This window comes from Myotis nattereri, assembly GCF_964212035.1.
Source record: "Myotis nattereri genome assembly, chromosome: 3".
In the NCBI taxonomy this organism is placed as follows: Eukaryota; Metazoa; Chordata; class Mammalia; order Chiroptera; family Vespertilionidae; genus Myotis; species Myotis nattereri.
Window position 1 is genome coordinate 179363132 of NC_138077.1, and position 21245 is coordinate 179384376.

Sequence of the window (21245 nt, forward strand, 5' to 3'; positions counted from 1 at the left end):
GGACAGTGATGGGAGGGGGGCGGCGACCAGCGGCAGCGGTGGTGGAGGGGCGATGGGAGGGGGGCAGTGCTGTCCCCTGATCGGCTGCCTGGTTGCCTCCTGCAGAGGGAGACCAGACTGCGGCTTAGGCCCGCTCCCCATTTTTACTGATTTCAGAGAGGGAGAAAGAAAGAGAAACAATGATGAGAGAGAATAATCAATTGGTTGCTGCCTGCATGTCTCCACTGGGGATCGAGCCCACAAACTCGGCATGTGCCCTGACCAGGAATTAAACCAAGACTTCCTGGTTCTAAGGTCGACACAACCACTGAGCCACATTGGTTGGGCTAGTTATATAATTTTAAAATGATATTATTTACCTTTGGCCTGTAAGAATATACTTAAATTACTCTGTCAACTATAAGTAAAATCTGTTTTACTTCTTTGTTAATCCTCACCCAAGGTTATTTTTGTATTGACTTTTAGAGTGAAAGGGATGGGTAGAGATAGAGACATTGATGTGAGAGAGACACATCAATTGGTTGCCTCTTGCAACCGGGATCGAACCTGCAACCCACATACATGCCCTTGACTGGGAATCCAACCTGTGACCCTTTGGTATTAGACCCAAAGGCTGATACTTGAACCATTGAGCCCCACCAGCCAGGGCAGATGTGTTCACTTTTGAATTCTCTCTCCCCCAATCTATTCTTACTCATAGATGCTTTATCATCTATAATTATAAAGGAAGATAATATAGTTTAGTAAGTAACTTTTATTTTGTAAAGTATCAAGTTTTGGCTGTTTTTTTTGCTGAGTTAATAAAGACTCTAACCGACACACATAAGCAGAGTAGGATATCTGTGTTTCACTTCCCAGCATTGCATTTTCAAGGGTGTTGTGAAGTACAATTTTTCTTGTGTTTTTTTTGGAGGAAAGGTCTTTTTTTTTCAAGTGGTTGTGAAGTATAGCTTTTTTTTTTTTTTTTTTTTTTAAGAGGAAAGGACTATTTTCCAGGTAACTTACTGAAGTGGCTGAACCTCTACTGCATTGTTTTTCAAACAGTTTGTGATCCAAAATAAATACAGTATGTATCTGTCTGAAGTAGTCTTCTTAATCCTTTGGACTCAGTCGGCCTTGGTAGTCTGCTGTAATATGTTTTCTTTCTTTGATCTAGGCAGTTGACAAGTACTTCAAGCTTCCTCATGCTTCCAGTAAACCACCTCGGATTTCAGGAACCCTTGTGGACACTTCCTATAAAACATTAAGATTCGCATTTAGAGCATCACTAAAAACTGCCATCTATCGAATAACTACTACATTTGGTGAACATCTGAAGTAAGTTTACCTGTTTTGATCCCTGATGGTAGTCCATCTTCAAGAGTTTTCCTGAGAAATAGGTTTGAAGTTTATAAAGGCTTGCACGTTGGAAGTGTTTTTTTGGGACCTTCATGATTCCTACTGGGAATTAACAGCTTGAATTTAGACTTCATATTTTATAAAATTTGGCCTATCATATAAGCTTTGGGGCCTTCTTTCAAATGGACAAAAAGGAATAGAAAGTTATAAAAGCAGCAAGTATAATTACATAGTGTTTTTTTTAAATCAGGAAAACATCTTTCAGGGAGGAAAAAAAGGCAAAAAAATAATTCTGTTATTGCATCTTGGTCAGCAAACTAAGATGTGGGTGAGCAGAGTATTCCATAAATGAGTCCTTAGTGCTTTGTGAATCATGCTGGAAAAACAGTGACAGATCACACCTTCAGACACGGAGCCAGAAAGAAAACCACAAATGCCAAGCCTGTTTATATTTAGTTTCATTGATGTTTCTTGCTTTCTTATGAAATAATTTAAGTAGGCAGGATAAGGGATACTAATTCACTGACTAAACTATGTTTTCTCATAATCATAAATGAACTTTAGAAGATGAGAGATTACTCTGTGTTTTCTGTATGCAATCAGTTAATAGTTTCGGACTTCCTAAACTTTATTCACCTGCTTTTAGAAAGAGTAGTATTTTTTAAAAAATGTTAATGTTTTTATTTTATTTTAAATTTTTAAAAATATTTTTTTATTGACTTCAGAGAGGAAGGGAAAGGGGGAGAGAGAGAAAGAAACATCAGTGATGAGAGAGAATCATTGTCTGGCTGCCTCCTGCACGCCCCACACTGGGGATCAAGCCCAGAACCGGAGCATATGCCTTTAACCGAAATGGAACCTGGGGCCTTTCAGTCCACAAGCCGACGCTCTATCAACTGAGCCAAACCGGCTAGGGTGAAACAGTAGTATGTTTTGTTTCACTTCGATAAAACTAGGCAGCAACAATAGCAGGTTTTATGGAACACATTGGTTTTGAATGGGAGTACAAAAGAGCTATAGATAATCCTCTATTCTTAAGATTTGTTTAAAAAGAAACAAAATCTATTATTGAGTACCTTCTACATCTGATCTCCAATATGATAGCCATGTATGGCTATATAAATTAATGAAATAAAATTTAAATTCCAGTTTTTCAGTCATACTGGTCTCATTTCAAGTCCTCTGTAGTAGCTAGTACTAGGCTACTGTATTGGATAGCTTTGATACAAAATATATTCATCACTGCTGAAAATACTGCTGGACAGTGCTGTCCTAGGAAATACACTTAGTACTTAAAATGTATATATTTTTTCATTTACTCTTCTCAAAGAGCCTGTGAGGTATAGATATTATCATAACAGATACGGAAACTGAGGCTCAAAAAGCTTAAGAACTTGCTTAGTAGCACAATCCAGTGAGTGTTAGAACATGAACCTGAAATCAGATCTTTCTTGCTTTTAAAATTTGACCTTCTGCCCTAGTTGGTTTGGCTCAGTGGATAGAACGTCAGCCTGTGGACTGAAGGATCCCGGATTCTTTAAGGGCACATGCCGGGGTTGCTAGCTCCATTTCCCTGGTGGGGGATGTTCAGGAGGCAGCCAATGATTCTCATCATTGATGTTTCTCTCTCCTCCCTTCTTCTCTGAAATCAATTTAAAAAAAAAAAATAATAGCCCTAGCGTTGGCCTGTGGAATGAGGGTCCCAGGTTTGATTCTGGTCAGGGGCACTTGCCGGGGTTGCGGGCTCGATCGCCAGTAGGGGGCGTGCAGGAGGCAGCCAACCAATGATTCCCTCTCATTATTGTTGTTTCCCTCTCCCTTCCTCTCTGAAATCAAGAAAAATATATTTTAAAAAAATTCAACTTTCTGTGTACACCATTAGACTGCCTCTGAGATGTAAACTGCCATGCAGAATACTCTCAGAAAACACCCAATGAATGTAGAGAATGAAGTAGATGATAGTACAAAAACAGGAAGAAGGGGAAAATAGATATTTCTTGGAAAAGAAAGGGAGATAGATGACTGATAAAAAATTATGAGAATGAAGTTCTGCCTCAGTTTCTTTTCTCTGAGAAGAGCCAAATTTTTTATATGTGCATTAAAATTGATGAGGTCAGTAGAGACTATTTTGTACAAATACAGGACAGAATGATATGGTGGGAAAAGTGTAGAGATATACTTAGATTTATGTCTGGTTATCATTGACTATCTGTGGTTGTGGGCAAGTTGCCTAATGATTTAAGTAACTTGCTCAAGATTTTGCAGGTAAGAAAGTTGCAGAGCCAGAATTCAGACTCAAAACTTTCTGACTTGTGAGTTCTATCTATAGTGTCTATAATCTTAACCAGTAAGTTGTGCTGTCTCCTCTAACCTTTGAACCTTTCTGCTACAGTTACCCTCCCATGAAAGGGTTATGTTATTCATCCCACTTTGTTCTACTTGTTGCTAATAGATATACAATGGGAGCTTACATATATAAAGCCCACACTTGTACATTATATGTTGCTTGGAAATCTATTATTATTGTATAATACCTAATTTATTCATTATCCACAGCTCCACCTCTGAGAACCAGGTTTAAATTTGATTTACTGGTTTTCTAACTTATAACACGTTAAAATTTGAGGGGAAGAGACAGATACTAGAGTCGCGAGTACTAGCAGTAGTAGGAACGAGTGCAGTGCCTGCTAGCAGAGAAGATTCATGAAAAAAGCTGCAGACTTGGGTTTGAGAGAGTTCAGAGCCATTTATTTGGAGATGACAGCCTCACTAGCACCTAGGTGGGAATTTGCACAAAAATACTTGAAATGGCTCTATTTGAAGCAGCAACATGGTTTAAGAAAGCAGAGATGTGTGTGTTTAGGACTTTTATAATGATGTGTAGCAAAAATATTTTTAGCAAGATTCTTTGGCACTTTCAAAAGTGGTGACCTTCAATTACTGGTATTTTATTATTGAGTAGTGATATATTACTATTAAACATCTAGAAAATTAGAATCTTCCATTGTATTCACTTTTTGCCTGGAAGTTTTTACTAGTTTCAGTATATTTGCCCTACTTTTGTCAAGGTAATGTATGTTTGTGGGGGTGAAGGTTGGGAGAGAACTCAATTTCCTCATCCAAGACAGAATTTATTTTCAAAGGGAAAAGTAAATCTAAACCAAAGCTGTTACCTTTGAAAACGATTAGTGGAGTCTATTATGTTTTAACCAAACATTTTAGTTTAAAGGATTTTATATTAAAGGCAATTCAAATACTCCACAACTCAAAGATAATGTTGGAATCTGGTTTAAATAAAATAATAAAATCCAGAAAATCTGTAAGGCCTGGAACTCTGCACAGCAGGTTCCATAGCGGAGCAGGTTAAAATCGATGCCTTCACTTGTCAGTCTTAATTTGCTTTGGTCTTTTAAAGGTGGAAGCGTGCCATTACTGAATGCAAGCCCTCCTCATTAGATTAAGGAGAGTTTTCATCCAACTTTTTCAGAAGTACTAAATAAGTGAAGATTTCTCTTCGTTTTTAATTGTTTTGAAAAATATTGACTCTGTGCTCTGTGGTTCACTTAATATGCTTAATGTAAAATAAAGCTTATGCTTTGAATTTATGTTTCATTTAGTGCTGTGCAAGCATCTGCAGAACATCAGAAAAGACTTCAACAGTTCTTGGAGTTCAAAGAATAGTTAAGTAATATAAACTGTGTTCATTACACTGCTGATACAACTACAGATGGGACAGTAAATGTTCAGCATTCTTGGATCAGAAGAAAATGGACTAATTAGATGCTTCCTTTGTCGTGGTGGTTGCTTTGAAAACTATACTTTAATGGGAGAAATCATGGAAAGAAATTCTCAACAGAATAACTGAAAACGGCCTTTTCTGTACCAGTTGCTTGTGTGTGTGGTATAATAAAATCTTTATTCAATTTCACAGTAACATCTATGGCAGTAGAAATGTCTCCAGCTTATAAAGCTGAATAATAATTAGGATTTTTTTAGAATGTACTTTGAGAGGAGTAGAGCCAGTTCAGAAGGTAAAATAGGTTGACTTAACCCAATCTTCCTTCCTAGTCATTCTGAGAGTTTAACTCTTGTAAACTTGAAATACATAAACTTTTTTAGAGTCGTTTCTGTTTACTAAAGGGTTAAGATGGTGACATTGGAGAAAAGTTCACAGGAAAGATATTGTCTAAAGGACATATTCTGTCAATCTGTTAGGTTATGTTTTTGTTTCCAGAGACAAATTAAATTTACATGATTGTCCAAAAAAAGGGTCTCAATTTACAGATGCTAACTCTATATAAAGGAATGTGGAAAAATTCAGTTCTTAAGTTACAAGATTAAACATTCACATTTGGTTTTTAAAAGACAGTCGACTGACATCTATGAATTTGTTTTGTATCATGCTAGTAAACAATTAAGTACATGACTATTTTCCCAACTAATTTTACTTTCTTTTTCTGGAACAAAACATTATAAGTGATTGTAGAGTTTTTCAAGTGAGAGAAAAAGTTTTGCAAGACAAACCAGGAAACTTTTCCCCTTTTTACCACTCTTCATCTTCATTAGATGAAATTATTTTGTGAAGCTTTTTGGCCTCAGAGGGAGCAGTCTCCCTGTGTTAACTGGCTAATTAAAATATATTAGGAAAATCTTTACAGCCAGAAACAACTTAGTCATCAAATAGCAAGTGAGACCAAGACGTCAGAGGGATTACTTAGGAGCATGTTGTATGTCCCAAAAGTGAACGAGGTAATTTTATTTGCTCAATTTCTTTGGCGATGAAAGATTAGAAATCCTACTAGTAGATATCCACTGGACTAGCTTGGACTGAAATGCTTCCTTGTAATTTTTTTTCCTGTTATTTTTCTCCTCCAGTGTCCCAGAATGTTTTCTTTAGTCAACACAGTATTGTATATGAGTCTTTATTAATATGGCATAAATGTCTACAATTTGTCTGATTATTTGATGTACTATATCTTTATTCCTTCTATTTGTTGCCCTTCAGCCAGCACATGCCAAATTATAAATGAATCCTACTGACCTTTAAAGTGTCTTTATGAGACAGTTCCTCAATTGTCTAGTGTGTGGAAGATTTAGGCTATTGCCATTGCTTTTTCTTTTCACCCCTGAAGAGGAGTTGATCACTTTTGAATGTGAAAGTTGAATTTTGAAAGTGGTAGTTACTTACAGATGGCCAGAAAATTGTGGCTAGGTTGACTGAGAACTGTTGAATTTTATGTTTTAAAGCCACTGAGCTTTTTATATTCCATTCTCTGTGCTGAGGCATTTTGGGAGAAAAGGACTCTGACTTCTGCTTCCATTAAAGAATTGTAGTATTTAACCCATTTGATTCCTGAGACTGATGATGGGATGATTCCTTTAAACTATTGGATAAAATGTCTGGCTAAGTGTAGATTTTTGCCAAATACTTGGGGCAAAGGTGTATTTGATGAGCAATGTAAAAACTTTTGAGGTATTCATTCCAAATTCTCTCCAAGAAGAATGTGCTTTGTAAAAATATAGGTCATATAAAGTTTTCTTGGTGGGATCTTGAAACTGTCCCCCCAAATCTGGATTGCATTTAGTTGGTAGGGGTGTCAGTTCCTTTTCCTCTTTGTGTGTCAATAATCTCCATACCATCTGTTGGGGTAGGGTGTGGCTCAGTCACCTGTTATTAAAAAGCTCCTCTGGCTCCTCCTGTGTACAAGAGGAGAGAAGCGTTTCCTTTGATGAAGTCACAGCTTGGTTGTGAGCCCACTGGTGCTCTAACACTGGCCTGAAGATTAGAGTGTTTTTTAAAAGCTTTACTCTGACTGTCGGTATAAAACATGATTCTTTCCGCTCTTGTAATGTTTGCTTGACCCTTATGGAAGCTATAAACCCACAAAACTTCTTTCCCGGAGTACCGCGAAACTGTCCTTAGAATAAACATCGCACCATTCAGTGGACATGGCTGAGCTTCAGTTTGTTACTTTGCTGGATTTGTTCTTGGTAATTGTTTTGTATGTCTTCCTGTAAATATGGTAATCTGTTTATATACTTTTGTATATCACTGACCTTGAATTGGGTAGAAAAATAAATTGACATTTTAAAAAATGGGACAATTAATTGAAATGTGTATATACAGGGTCAATTATTTAATTTCTGGTGTGTATTTCTTTAGCCATTTCATTTACATCTCCACTGTTGTTGCTTATAAAACCTGAAAAGGTTTAACTTCTTGCAAAATCAGCCTTTGCCCTTAACCAGACTAATTTGGTGGGTAATCAGTATTTAATGGTAACTCTAAGGAGCCTGAATTTTATTTTATTTTATTATTATTTTTAAATTTTTAATTATTATTTTAAAAAAATCTTTATTGCTGAAAAGGAGCCTGAATTTTAAAAGTCTCTTTTCTTCATTATCTTGGCTTCCTTTCTTCCAAAACTAAACAAAAGAGGCAGGTGCTGATAGCCATCTTATAATAGAGGTTTCTTTCCTTGCCAGAATAGTGTTTCTGAACGGATCATATTTCCCCAGGCTAACAGTTATGTCTGTCAGCTTTACCTAAATTAGTCTGAACTTCACCTCAAGGTAGTTGAGGTGCTATACTAGCCCTGAAATCCCTCTTTTGCTCTCCCAACTGAGTCATCTTTCTTTAAAGTCAAGTAGCTTATAACAAAGATGGCTTTAATTTATCAGTTAACAATCCATCTAGTCTTAGCAAGCTGCTGACCAGAATCACACTGTGAGAAGGGTTTATTATAGATCAGGAGTTATCAAATTTACCATGCATCAGAATCACTTGGAAAGCTTGTTAAAACACTGGGTCCTACCTCCAGAGTTTCCGATTTGTAAATCTGGGTTGGGGCCTAAGAACTTGCATTTCTAATAAGCGTAGAAATGATGCTGCTAGTCAGAAGAGCACACTTTGGGAACCTTGCTCTGTTGTGTTTTCTTTTTTTTTTTTTTTTTTTTTTTTTTTTTTATATATTTTATTGATTTTTTACAGAGAAGAAGGGAGAGAGATAGAGAGTTAGAAACATCGATGAGAGAGAAACATCGATCAGCTGCCTCCTGCACATCCCCCACTGGGGATATGTGCGCAACCCAGGTACATGCCCTTGTCCGGAATCGAACCCGGGACCCTTCAGTCCGCAGGCCGACGCTCTATCCACTGAGCCAAACCGGTTTTGGCTGTTGTGTTTTCTATGTGGTCTCTCAGATGAGTGTCTGAAGCATATGAACTATCATTTGCTGTAAGGTAGAGATCTTCCATCTGATTAATTTATTGGGAAGCTTGAAGAATATGGTTAGATCCTGGAGGTAAGGCTTTGTGATAGGCTCTGATGGTATAAAGTCACAGACGTTGCCCTCAAAGAGCTCACCACTTTGTGTGGCTAAAGTAAGTGGAGGCAACCTTGTTTTGCACATAACTATTTTCTACTCACAAAATTGATGTGTCTTGCTATTGCTGTTTTCATTGTTGATTGAACATCTATTCTGTTCTTAGCCTGCACTAAATGCATCTTCCTCAGTGTCCTGGTGCTTAGCCTGCTTTGTTACTTGCATTATTTTACAGGATCTGTGTGACTCTACCTTGCCCTCCAGGGTTTTGTTCTCCTTGCACACACATATCTTACCAGGCACTGTTGAGTGTGCCCTGCAAGTGGTTCTGGTGGCAAAGTAGTTCTGGAGGACCTATAGGATGCCTCTGGCAGACACATTGGAAGGTGACCTCTAAATCACAGACCTGTTGCTTTGATAGTCTTTTGACGACATGTTGACTATTGATTGGTTTATCCTTTTTATCTTTCAATTTATTAAAAACTGTTTTATAGCTTGAATAAATATAGTCTCTCCCTAACTATATTATGATTCTTAGTTGCAAGGACACAATCCCACCTCAGTTTAGCTTGAGCATAAAAGGGAAGTTAACCTTAAGGGCACAGAAAAGTCATGGTGAGCACAAATACAGATTTGCTTCTGGACCCCGTGCAGAATCTGAAAGGCCTCAGGATATCCAAATGGTGGTTCTCTGTTTCTTTGTACATCAGTGCTTTAGTTCTGTCTACTGGCTTTCCACCACTCTTTCCACCTGCTCTCTAGCTCCTGAGGTTATTATAATAGAACAACTGTTTCTGAATGCCAACCAAATTTTTGATTGGAAGAAAGTAGCTCAAATGGATCAAGTATTCAAGGGTCTAATTAGGCTTCAGGAACAGGACCATGCAGTATCAGCGTGGCTTCTGAGAGCTTACCTTTGTTGGTCAGCTGTAAGTGGAGGGTAGGGGCAGTTCCCAGAGCCTCTCAAGGACAAAAATTTGAGGTTTAGAGCCTGCAAAGAGGAACTGATAAATTTTGCTTTGAGTTGGAACCCAAGAGGGCTGCACCCTAGAAGGAAGGGTGAAGAGGAAGCAGATTGCATGACTGTAGTTGAGTTAGAATCTTCATTAAATGGAATTGCGGTAATCTCTCTTTGCCAGTGTTTCTAGATCCTGGGAGAGCTATCATGTATCCTCTCTGGAGTAAAACAACACCCTGGGCCTCAATTATTTCTACAAACAAATTTCCAAATACAATGTCTGCACACAATTAAAAACAATCAGGCACAGAAGAGGCAGGACAACATGAATGACAAGAAGAGCATAAGGATTCCAGATATTAAGGTTATCAGATTTTAAAATAATTACCATTGCTATGTTTAATAAGATTAAAAATGAAATTTTAATTTATTAAAGAACTAGAAACTACATAAACATAGTAGAAACTACACATGTGTGTAAAGTATATATTTATTTTGAAAAAGAACCATGGAAATTCTAGGACAACAATAGAATCCTAAAATTAAGTCAATGGGTAGATTTACTGCAGATTAGACAGCTAAAAAAAAATGACTTGGAAGATAGATCAGAAGAAATCCAGAATAAAGCATAGAAAGTAAAAATACTAAGACACAGAACACAACATGAGACAAGATGATACAATGAGAAAGTTTATAGGTATAATTAGTTGGAATCCTGGAAGGAAATAGAAATCTAATGGTGCAGAAGCAAATTTGAAGATTTAATAGCAAATAATAAAATTGATGAGGCATCAAGCCACAGATTGAAAAAGCTCTGTGAACCCTAAACATAAATAAAAATGCACATTGAGGTGCATCATAGTAAAAACTAAAGACAATCTTAAAAGTAGCCAGAAAAGAAAGACCACTTTTAAGTGAGCAACAACTGGACAGCTAATTTCTCAATAAAAACAAAGACAGTGGAATGGAAATTCCAAAGGGCTGAAAGAAATGTAGTGGCCTAGAATGTCATACCCAACATTAATCTACAAAAATGGGCCCTAGCCGGTTGCTCAGTGGTTAGAGCATTGGCATGTACATTGGCTGCAGGCTTGTTCTCCGACCCCAATCGGGGCGCATGTGGGAGGCAACTCTCTCATGCCAATTGATGTGCCTCTCTCATATCAATGCTTCTCTCTGTTTCTACCTCCCTCCCCCTTCCACTCTCTCCAAAAGTCAATGGAAAAAGAAAATATATCCTCAGGTGAGGATTAACAACAAAAAATTTAGGGAAATAACATTTTCAGACAAATAAAAGATGAGAGATTTCATCAACAGAGGTCACTCTAAAGGGAACTTAATTTATAAAGGCTTTTTTTTTTTTTTTTAAATAAAAGCTCCCACCCCCCCTCTACCCCCCCAGGGAGAAGGGAGGACAGAAAAGCAGGAAGAAATTAATGAGGAAAATATGACTATTGACTTATGAAACAATAATATCTGAGGGGATTTTAACTATAGAGAGCGTTAAAATATACAAGTCAGAGTATTTGGGAGTTAAAATATCCTAAGATCTTTACATAGTCTGGGAAGAGAGTAAAAGAGTCAACAATAGACTTTGGTATATCAAAGATGTGTATTGCAACTTAAGGGTAACTACTAAAAGAATAAAGTTCCAAGCCGAGACAGGGAAAGAATGAAATAACAAAGTATAAAAGAATGGAAGCAGGAGGGGGAAAATCTGTAATAAGCAGGACAAAAAAAATGCACATAGCCCTAGCTGGTATAGGTCAGTGGTTAGAGCATTGGCCCACACACCGAAGGTTTGTGGGTTCCAATTTCTGGTCGAGGGCAAATACATGGGTTTCAGTTTTGTTCCCCGGCCAGATCAGGCATGTGCAGGAAGCAACCAATCAATGTGTCTCTCTCACATTCATGTTTTTTCCCCTTCCTCCCTCCCTCCCTCCCATCCCTCCCTCTCTTTCCTTTATCTAAATGGAAAAAATCCTCAGGTGAGGATTAACAACAAAAAAATGCACATAATAAGATGTAGATTTAAACTCAAATATATCAGTAATTACATTAAATATAAATGGACTAAATGTTCAAACAAAGTTCATCAAACTAAATTTAAAAAAACCCATCTGTTTGTTGTTAATGAGTCACATCTAAAACATAAGGATGGATTATATTGAAAGCTAGAAGCCCAGTGCACAAAATTCATGCACTTTGGGGGTTTCCTCAGCACAGCCTACACCCTCTCACAGTCTGGGAGCCCTCGGGGGATGTCTGACTGGTGGCTTAGGCCCACTCCCTGCAGAGAGTGGGCCTAAGCTGTCAGTTGGACATCCTTAGCACTGCCGCAGAGGCGTGAGAGGCTCCCGCCACCACAGCTGTGCTAACCAGCTATGAGCCCGGCTTCTGGCAGAGCGGCCCTCCCCCTTGGGAGCACACTGACCACCAGGGGGCAGCTCCTGCATTGAGTGTCTGCCCCCTGGTGGTCAGTGCGTGTCATGGCCACCGGTCATTCCACTGGTTGGTTGATTTGCATATTAGCCTTTTATTATATAGGATAAAAGGATAAGAAAGATAAGCAAACACCTAAAAGAAAGCTGGTATAGTTGTATTATTTTTTGACAAAAGTATAGTTTAAGGCAGAAAGCCTTACTAGAGATAAAGATGGGCACTTCAAAATAATAAAAGATTCAACTTATGAGAAAGATGCAGTTTTAAATGTTAATGTTAAGGCACCTAATAACATAGCCTCAAAGTACATTAAAACAACATGGGCAAGCCCTAGCTGGTTTAGCTCAGTGGATAGAGCGTCAGCTTGTGGACTGAAGTGCCCCAGGTTCTATTCTGATCAAGAGCACATGCCCGGGTTGCAAGCTCGATCCCCAGTAGGGGGTGTGCAGGAGGCAGCCGATCAAGGATTTTCTCTCATCATTGATGTTTCTATCTCTTTCCCTCTCCCTTCCTCTCTGAAATCAATAAAAATATATTTAAAAACAAACAAAAAACAACATGGGCAAAAGATGAACAGGCACTTCAAAAAGAATTGCCTTGTAGGAGAAGGTAGGTTTTCAGCATCATTAATTATTAGGGAAATGCAAATTTAGGCTGAGATACCACTACACCCCCATCAGAAGGGCTAAAAGTAAAGACTGACAGTGACAGGTGTTGATGAGGATGTGGAGCAACTGAAACTCATAATTCCTGGGAGGAGTGAACAAATTGCATGTGCCCTGACTGGGAATTGAACCAGTGACCTGGTGCATGGGGCAACACTCAACCAATTGAGCCACACCAGCCGGGCCCTTCTATACTTTTTCAATGTGCATATCTTTTTTAAAAATATATTTTTTATTGATTTTTAGAGGAAGGGAAAGGGATAGAGAAGTATCAGTGAGAGAGAAATATGCTTCCTGCATGCCCCCTACTGTGGATGGAGCCTGTAACCCACGTATGTGCCCTAAACAGGAATCGAACTGTGACCTCCTGGTTCAGGAGCCAATGCTCAACCACTGAGCCACACCAGCCAGGCTCAATGCACATATCTTAACGTATAATTACCAGTTTACTTGCTCTCACTGGAAACAGTGATCTGTGAGTTCTTTGGGCTCAGGGATCATGTTTTAGTCTTTATATCCCCAGTGTCTATTAAAGTACCTTGCACACGATTGACACTTGTTTGAACTGAATTCAGTTCAGTGCTTTAGGGTTGTTAGAAACCCATGGTCTCAAACGCAAGTGTTTACAAAAGCCAGGCAAGTGATATGGGTGAGGCCGAATTTTGGGGAACATGGCAAACTGGAGAGAGCATGTGCCCCTCTAAAGGGACGATTGTGCTGCGGCTTGGCCCTGGTTGATTGCTGCTATGGGAGAATTCTTGCCTGGTATGTCTAGATCTCCCCATTTGTTTATAAGAAGGCAGAGATTCAGATTTTGATGTGAAGTCTCCATGTTTAAAGTGTTGGAAACTAATTAATTAAAAAAAAAATACAGCTAGTGCCAAACCAAACTGCACGGTCCTATGGCTGCTAGTTTGCAACCTCTCTTTTATTTCACACCTTTAAGAGGTGGGAATGTGTTTCATGTCTAAGTATCCCAGCCAATAGGCTCTTGAGCAGCCTCTTCATGAAGCATATTTCTGCCTGGAGAAAAGGGTCGTGACTGCTTCCTCATTGCGTTTCTGGGTCATATCTGTAAGAGATTTGCAGGGTTTTTTAAAGCCTTCTTTGTAGCTGGCTGTTTACCCCAGCTGAATTAGACATGTGTTCCCAAGGATTCCCCCCCCCCCTCCTTTTGTTTTAATATTCTTAATGATGCATTCTGACTTTTTCACTCTGTTTTCTACACATTTGTCACCACTTCTGCTTTTGGATCTTCATGCTGGAAAATCTGAGGCTTACATGGAAGATTGATTTTTAATGCCCCTTGTGTTGTTTTTCAGCTGTAACATTTGCATGCAATTATGACATTTTAAAAATAGGAGACAACGCAGTTTGGAAAAAAGAATCTTCTGGGCGGATGAGCAAATGGAAAGGCCAGCCTGTAATTTTGTTAACATCCCAATTACATCGTAGTAACCCTTGTGACGATTTCTGTCCCTTGTAATGCAACAACACCTGGTTTTTGTTCCAGGGACAGGGACCAAGTCTGGCTGACTCAACTCAGCCCTTGCTCAATCATGAAAGCGTAGGTTGGAAAGTTCATGTTTTCCACGGGCCAGCAGAGGTCACTATTTCAAAGTTGTTAGAGGAAAAAGTGTCTCTAGTCCACACCTCTGTTGTTTGGGGGAGGTTCATAGTACTGGTGGAAGATTTTTTTTTTTTTGAGTAATACTTTTGGTATTTTCAAATGTTCTGTAAAAGTCAGTTGTTTTTATATATTATGTTTAAAAGTGCTGATGGCTTGAGTGGGCTTCTGTAGGTCATTGCTTATGGGAGTCATATCAGCTACCTTTTATTGAGCACCTACTGGGTGCTGGACCCTGTGCTCCACACTCTACACACATGATCTTTAAGAGCCTTTTATCTCCCAGGCCTGTTGTGAAGTTTACCTCAGTTTTCTGGAAGAGGAGCCCAAGGCAGGAGAAGTAAGATGATTTGCCCAAGGACACACAGCTAGTGGAGATGGGAGTCAGATGCAAGGAGATCTTTCTTCAAAGCCAGGCTCTTCATTTTCTTGGGCGCTGTACTGTTCTCCCAGAGAAGGAATAGTTTAGCAGCTTGAAGCAACAATCACCTATAATATATGAGAGGAATATGTATGTCTGAAGCAAACGCTGACACATAGCTTGTTATTTTTCTTTTGCAAATTTCAGCTTGTTATTTTCTTGAAGGAGCTAGACGTCTTAGTCTTCTTTGAAAATAGGAACTGTAACGTTCTGTCAGGCTTTGCTACTTTCCACATGAAAACAAATATTAGTCATATATTGTCTCCAGAAATGTCTCAGGCTGGAGACCTATTTCGTGAGTGAAGTTTACTACAAAGATTTCTTATTTCACTTTACAAGTTCAACAGGAAACCTCCTCACTTTGGAAGAAATAGACTGTTTGTGAATGAAAAGATAAATCTGTGTTCGTGGACTTTTATTTATTCGTGTTTGAAAACACGAATAAACCACCAGGATTTTCCATAAAGCTGGAGAGTGATGAGAGGATAGCTGTGTTCATCTCCAGATAATGGGTGGTCGGTTCGACCCCCTGTTCTCACTGAAGGGCTCATGTGTGAGCAGTAGGACAGGCTTTGTCCCTTTGGGGCTGCTAGAGAAGGGCATTTGGTTCTGGAGGCAGTCTTACGGGCCCACTGGCTGGCATACTGCTGTCTATTATTCTTACTTCTAATTTTTTAATGTTTTGTGGTTGCTATATACTGTATTTATTGTTATTAGAACAGAAAACCATGTTACACTTTTAGATCTTGGTTAACTGATAAGATGGAGTTGGCTGCCGAAACCGGTTTGGCTCAGTGGATAGAGCGTTGGCCTGCGGACTGAAAGGTCCCAGGTTCGATTCCGGTCAAGGGCATGTACCTGGGTTGCGGGCATATCCCCAGTAGGAGGTGTGCAGGAGGCAGCTGATCGATGTTTCTAACTCTCTATCTCTCTCCCTTCCTCTCTGTAAAAAATCAATAAAATATATTTAAAAAAAAAGGCAATCTAGCAATTAAAAAAAAAAAGATGGAGTTGGCTTATTTTTGTTGTTGTCAGCAACTATTTAACAAGCTTTCACAGGGATGGCAAGTAGCACAGAGTAACAAAACTACTGGGGAGAGATAGACAATGAATATAAATAAATGCCCGGCGGAGGTGGGCACTCTGAAGAATAAGGAGATAGTAGGGTGGGATCTGTTTTAGATATGGTGGTCAGAGAAGGCCTTCCTGATAAAGTGATGTTTGGCCAGAGGCCTGAGTGAGATAAGAGAGAGCATAAGTAGATATCTGAGGGCAGAATTCCCCAAAGCAGAAGGACCCGGAGACCAAGGTGTGCTGACAAGTTTAAGGATTAGCAAAGAGGGCAGGGTGGCTGGGTACAGTGGGTGAGGAGGGGGCAGAGACATGGGAGGGGATCAGATCACGTCAGGTCTGATAGGCATAATAAGGACTTTGCTCTTACTCGGAGTCAGAGGCAGCCATCGGAGAGTTCTGAACAAAGGACTGACAGGGCCCACTTATGTTCAAAAAATTAAGTCTGGCTCTTCTGTGGAAAATTGACTGGGGAGAGGGGGTGGGAGGTAGGATGAAAGTAGGGAAAGTAGGGAGACGAGTTAGTAGGTTTACTGCTGTAAACCAGGTGAGCGAGGATAGGGACTGGGACCAGAGTGCTAGAGGTGAAAGCGATGAGAAACACACAGGGTTGGGTCTATTGAGAAGAAAGAGTGGACGAGACAGCCTATTCCTGGATCTTCCTTAATGTGAAAAATAAAGGTCTAGGTTACTTAAGCCTCAATTATTTTGAGTTCTTCAGTTATACGCAGCCAAACTTAACCCATCTAACTTGCCCCCTTGTAAGCCCATTCTTCTCCCATTTCAATAAATGGCAATTTTATTCTATCAACTGCTCAGGCCAACATTGGAGTCAATAGTAATGACTTGTTTTCTTTCATTCTCCACAAGTCTGCCAGCAGCAGTTCTCAGGAGGGCTCTGAGGGACCACCCAAGGTGAGGTCCTCATCCTCAGGGTCCCACATGGGTGCTGGGCTATAGCCATCATAGCTGCATCCTAGGCAACAAGTAGGAAGAAGAGAAGGGAGGCTGGTGGACCCCCTCCCTTTTTTAGGAGATTCCTAAAAGTCTACACATGTATCCATGCATCTCATTGGCTGGAGTATATGTATGTTTGAGGCAAAACCTGAGAAATAGCTTGCTGTTTTTTCTTTTAAGTTCCATTTTAACTATAACATTGCATGAGCCTTTGGCTTTGTCATATAATAAGGTAAGTGTAGTTTTCATAAAAGGTAAGTCTTGAAGAAAAGTTTACGCAAGAAGTCTGTCAGATGTCTTAAAATTGATTTTTGTAATTGAAAGATTAATTTCAAACTTACTCATGAGTAAAATTCCATTCTATTTTTTTCAGGAATGTTTTCTGCTTATAGATATAGATGATTTAAACCTGTGCTTTGAAAAGAAACGAGTTATATAATACTAGTATGTACTGGACAAACTTGATATTTATTTTATAATAAAAGTGTTTTAATAAAAAATTTAATAAATATTCCATTTCTTACTCCATATGTACAGTTGTTGTAGCTTCATTTCTCAACTTTTGACCTGTTTAAAAAATTCAGTACCTGTGTTCAAGTTCACACACTACCGCTTATCTCCCATACACATTAAAGCCTGTGCCTTCAAGGGGTCTGCAGTTTATTGTTGGGAGTACGATGATGTCATGAGGCAGAAAGTAAGTGCTCTGAGAGGGGCTTGGTGTGCTTGGTGTTTGGTTCGAAGGGGGAGCTGGTCCTGTGGGAGAGAGGCCATTTGAGGTGAGCCTTGGAGACTTGGATGGGTCCGGGTGGGAGTGGTCAAGGCATTCTGGATGAAAAAAAAGGAGAGGTGAGGTGAGAGAGAATGTTCCAGTTCAGCTGTAGATGAGGTACAGTGGCACAATGGAAAGGTCATGGTATTTGGGGCCAAGTAGACCCAGGTCTGAACTGAACCTGCCACTTCCTAGCTGAGACCTTGGGCAAGTCACTTAACCCATTTGGGTCTCATTTTCCTCATCTGCCTCCTCATAGGAGACACTGCCTACCCTCTTCATAGGGTTGTGTCTGTATTGAATGTGTATATGTCATGTCCTCTGCAGGAATTTATATCAAAGAAACCACCACAGGACGTGGTTCTCTGTGCTTCCATAAATAACAAGCCCTTCCCTAGATCAGCGGTTCTCAACCTGTGGGTCGCGACCCCTTTGGGGGTTGAACGACCCTTTCACAGGGATCGCCTAAGACCATTGGAAAACACATATATAATTACATATTGTTTTTGTGATTAATCACTATGCTTTATTTTCAATTTGTAACAATGAAAATACATCCTGCATATCAGATAGTTACATTATGATTCATAATAGTAGCAACATTACAGTTATGAAGTAGCAACGAAAATAATTTTATGGTTGGGTCACAACATGAGGAACTGTATTAAAGGGTCGCGGCATGAGGAAGGTTGATAACCACTGCCCCAGAGGGTGTTGAGTGGGCTCTGTCGCTGCTGCTGGATTGCTCAACAAGCCCTTGCCCATGTGACAGGGTTGCTCGGCCCTCAGCAGGAGCAACTTCTCATCCTCTGCGACTTTCATCATCACGTCCTCCATCAAGCCTCAGGTCCTCCTCCCGCTTCCTGTCCTCTCCTGACATGGAGCATTTCTCTGTCAGGGCCTTTTCCTTGTTGGAAAGTATGCATTCATTTGTATGCTTAGTTGGATACTAAGCATCTACCCCCAGTTGGAAGAACCATGAATCTCTGGCACCTAGGACAGTGCCTCGGATGTGGCAGGTGCTCATTTGACATTGTTGAATCAGGATGGAGGCTCTCTGGGATACAGACCTTGGTGCTTCCCCCTACCACCCCGCCATTGTCTTCTGACCTCTCTGAATGAGTGTCTGGAGGGCCTGCACCCCCTTTCACAACGCCTTCATCCACTTTACTAACTTATGCATTCATTCAACCATCTTTCACTGAGTGTGCGCGGACAGTGGCTGCTGTGCGTGGTGCTAGGGCTATAGTGGCAGATTAAACAGTACCTGCCCTCAGAGAGCAAGGGACACTCAGAAGGCTTTATGCTAGGAGAGCAACATGGTTGGGTCACTGATTTAGAAAGTTCACTAGCTGCAGAGAGGAGGATGATTGGAGGGGCCAGGCTGGAGCCAGGGAGACCCAGAGGAGAAGCTGGTCCCGTGATTCAGACAAGAGGTGAGGAGGCCTGAGGTGGAGGTAGGGGTACTTACAGAAGGATACGCAGGTAGGAATCTCAGGCCTGGGAGTCTGAATGTGGGTGAAGGGAGAGAAAGGGGCCTAGGAGAACCCCTAGAATCCCAGTTTGGTGTTGTCATCATTCATCACACACAGGATGAGGAGGGGAGGAAGGAAGGAAAGGCTGGGGAAGTGAGTTTAGTAGAACATGGTTTCCCAAGTCACTTAATAGTTTCTGTTTCTAAAGTGATTAATACGAACCTTCATTCAAACGAGACTCTAATGTTAAAAGTAATCAACTTGACTCTTTTGATTGTTTTAAATTTGCATATAGTAAAACCCACTGTGTACAAATCTCCAAGGTTTTTAAAAAACATATATATTTTTATTGATTTCAGAGAGGATGGGCAAGGGAGAAATAGAATAATCGATGATGAGAGAGAATTATCGATTGGCTGCCTCCTGCACGATCCCCCACTGGGGATCAAGTCCACAACTCGCAATCCAGGCATGTGCCCTGACTGGAACCAAACTGTGACCTGCTGGCTCATAGGTCAGCGCCCAACCACTGAGTCACAGCGGCTGGGCCAGAACTCCAAGTTTTGAAAAATACATAGAATCAAGAAATAGAACAGTTCTGTCACGGCCCCTTCCTCTCCTCTCCCCAGTTCCCTTATCCCTTTGTAGTCAACTCTTTTCCAGTCCTTACCTCCCGGCAATCATTGATCTGTTCTCTATAATTTTGCCTTTTCCAGAATATTGCATCAGTGGAATCATGCAGTGTGTAGTCTTTTGAATCTAGCTTCTTTTATTTACCATAAAGCATCTGGTTCACCCATATTGTTATGTATTTCAGTAGTTAAGTTGATATTCTTGCTGAGTAGTTTCCATCCTATGGATTTACTACAGTTTATGCATTCTGCAGTTGAGGGGTATTTGTTTTCCCATTTTTGAGGATTACAAATAAAGTTCTTTATGTACAGATTTTTGTGTAAACACGGATTTTTATTTCACTTGGGTAAGTATTAGAAGTGGGGTTGCTGGCTTGTATGGGCTGTATGGTAAGTATTATGTTTAACTTTATGAAAAAAGATCAAACTGTTTTCCAAAGTGGTTGTACCTTTTTGCATTTCTACCAGCAATGTTTGAAAGTTATAGTTGTTCCACATCCTTGCCAGCATATGATAGTTTTTTATTTTTAAAATGTAACCATTCTAATTGTTGTGTAGTGATATCTCAATGTGTTTAAAATTTGCATTCCCCAATGACTAGTGATGCTGAGCATCTTTCATCTACATATTTTCTTTGATAAAGTATCTGTCCAAATCTTTTTCCCATTTAAAAATTTTGGTTGTTTCCTTTTTATTAAGTTGTAAGAATTCATTATATATTTTGAATACAAGTCACTTGTTGGATATATGATTTGCAAATATTTTCTCCCAGTTCTATTAACAGCCAGTATCTTTTGCAGAACAAAAATTTTAAATTTTTCATGAAATCCAATTTAACATTTTTTTCTTTTGTGAATTGTGCTTTTGGCATCATATCTAATTTCTCTCTCTTAAAAATATTTATTTACTGATTTTAGAGAGAGAGAAGAAGGAGAAAGAGAGACATTGATTTGTTGGTCCAGTCATTTATGCATTCATTGGTTGCTTCTTGTATGTACCCCGACCAAAGATCGAACCTGGGAAACCTTGGCGCATCAGGCCAACGCTCCAAACAACCGAGCTATCTGGCCACTGCCTCATTTCTCTTTAACTCAAAGTCACAAAGATTTTCTTTTAGGCCTTTCTTCTAGAAGTTGTAGCTTTGCTTTCTGAGCCATTTTGAGTTAATTTTTTGTATAACATGTGAAGTATAGGTCAAAGTTTTTTTTTGCATATATGTGTGTATATATGTATATATGTGTGTATGTATATATATATATCTTATAGTATGGTTTGTTGAAAATGGAACTTTGACAACAATCTGTTGGCCGTATACGGGTTTCCATATATTATGGAACATTCTGTTTAATTGATCTGTGTGTATATCCTTTTGCCAATATCACACTGTCTTGATTACTATACCTTTACAGTGAGCTTTATAATCAAGTAAGGGTTCCTCTAAACTTTTCTTCAGAATTGTTTTGGATATTCTAGTTCCTTTGCCTTTCCAAATAAATTTTAGAATCAGATTGTTGATTTCTATTGAAAAGAAAATAGAATTGGATTTGGGAAGAATTGACAT

At 39.4% G+C, this 21245-nt stretch overlaps 1 protein-coding gene across 1 annotated transcript in view; it reads left to right on the forward strand.

Annotated features, from left to right (window-relative positions):
• NDC1 (NDC1 transmembrane nucleoporin) overlaps positions 1 to 7427 on the forward strand; it is a 51533-nt gene extending 44106 nt beyond the window's left edge. The window contains exons 17-18 of the mRNA XM_081085540.1: positions 1157 to 1317; positions 4956 to 7427. Of these exons, the coding sequence (XP_080941666.1) occupies positions 1157 to 1317; positions 4956 to 5019 (225 nt within the window). The 3' untranslated portion in view covers positions 5020 to 7427. The remainder of the gene's footprint in view (positions 1 to 1156; positions 1318 to 4955) is intronic.
• Positions 7428 to 21245: the final 13818 nt, after the last annotated feature.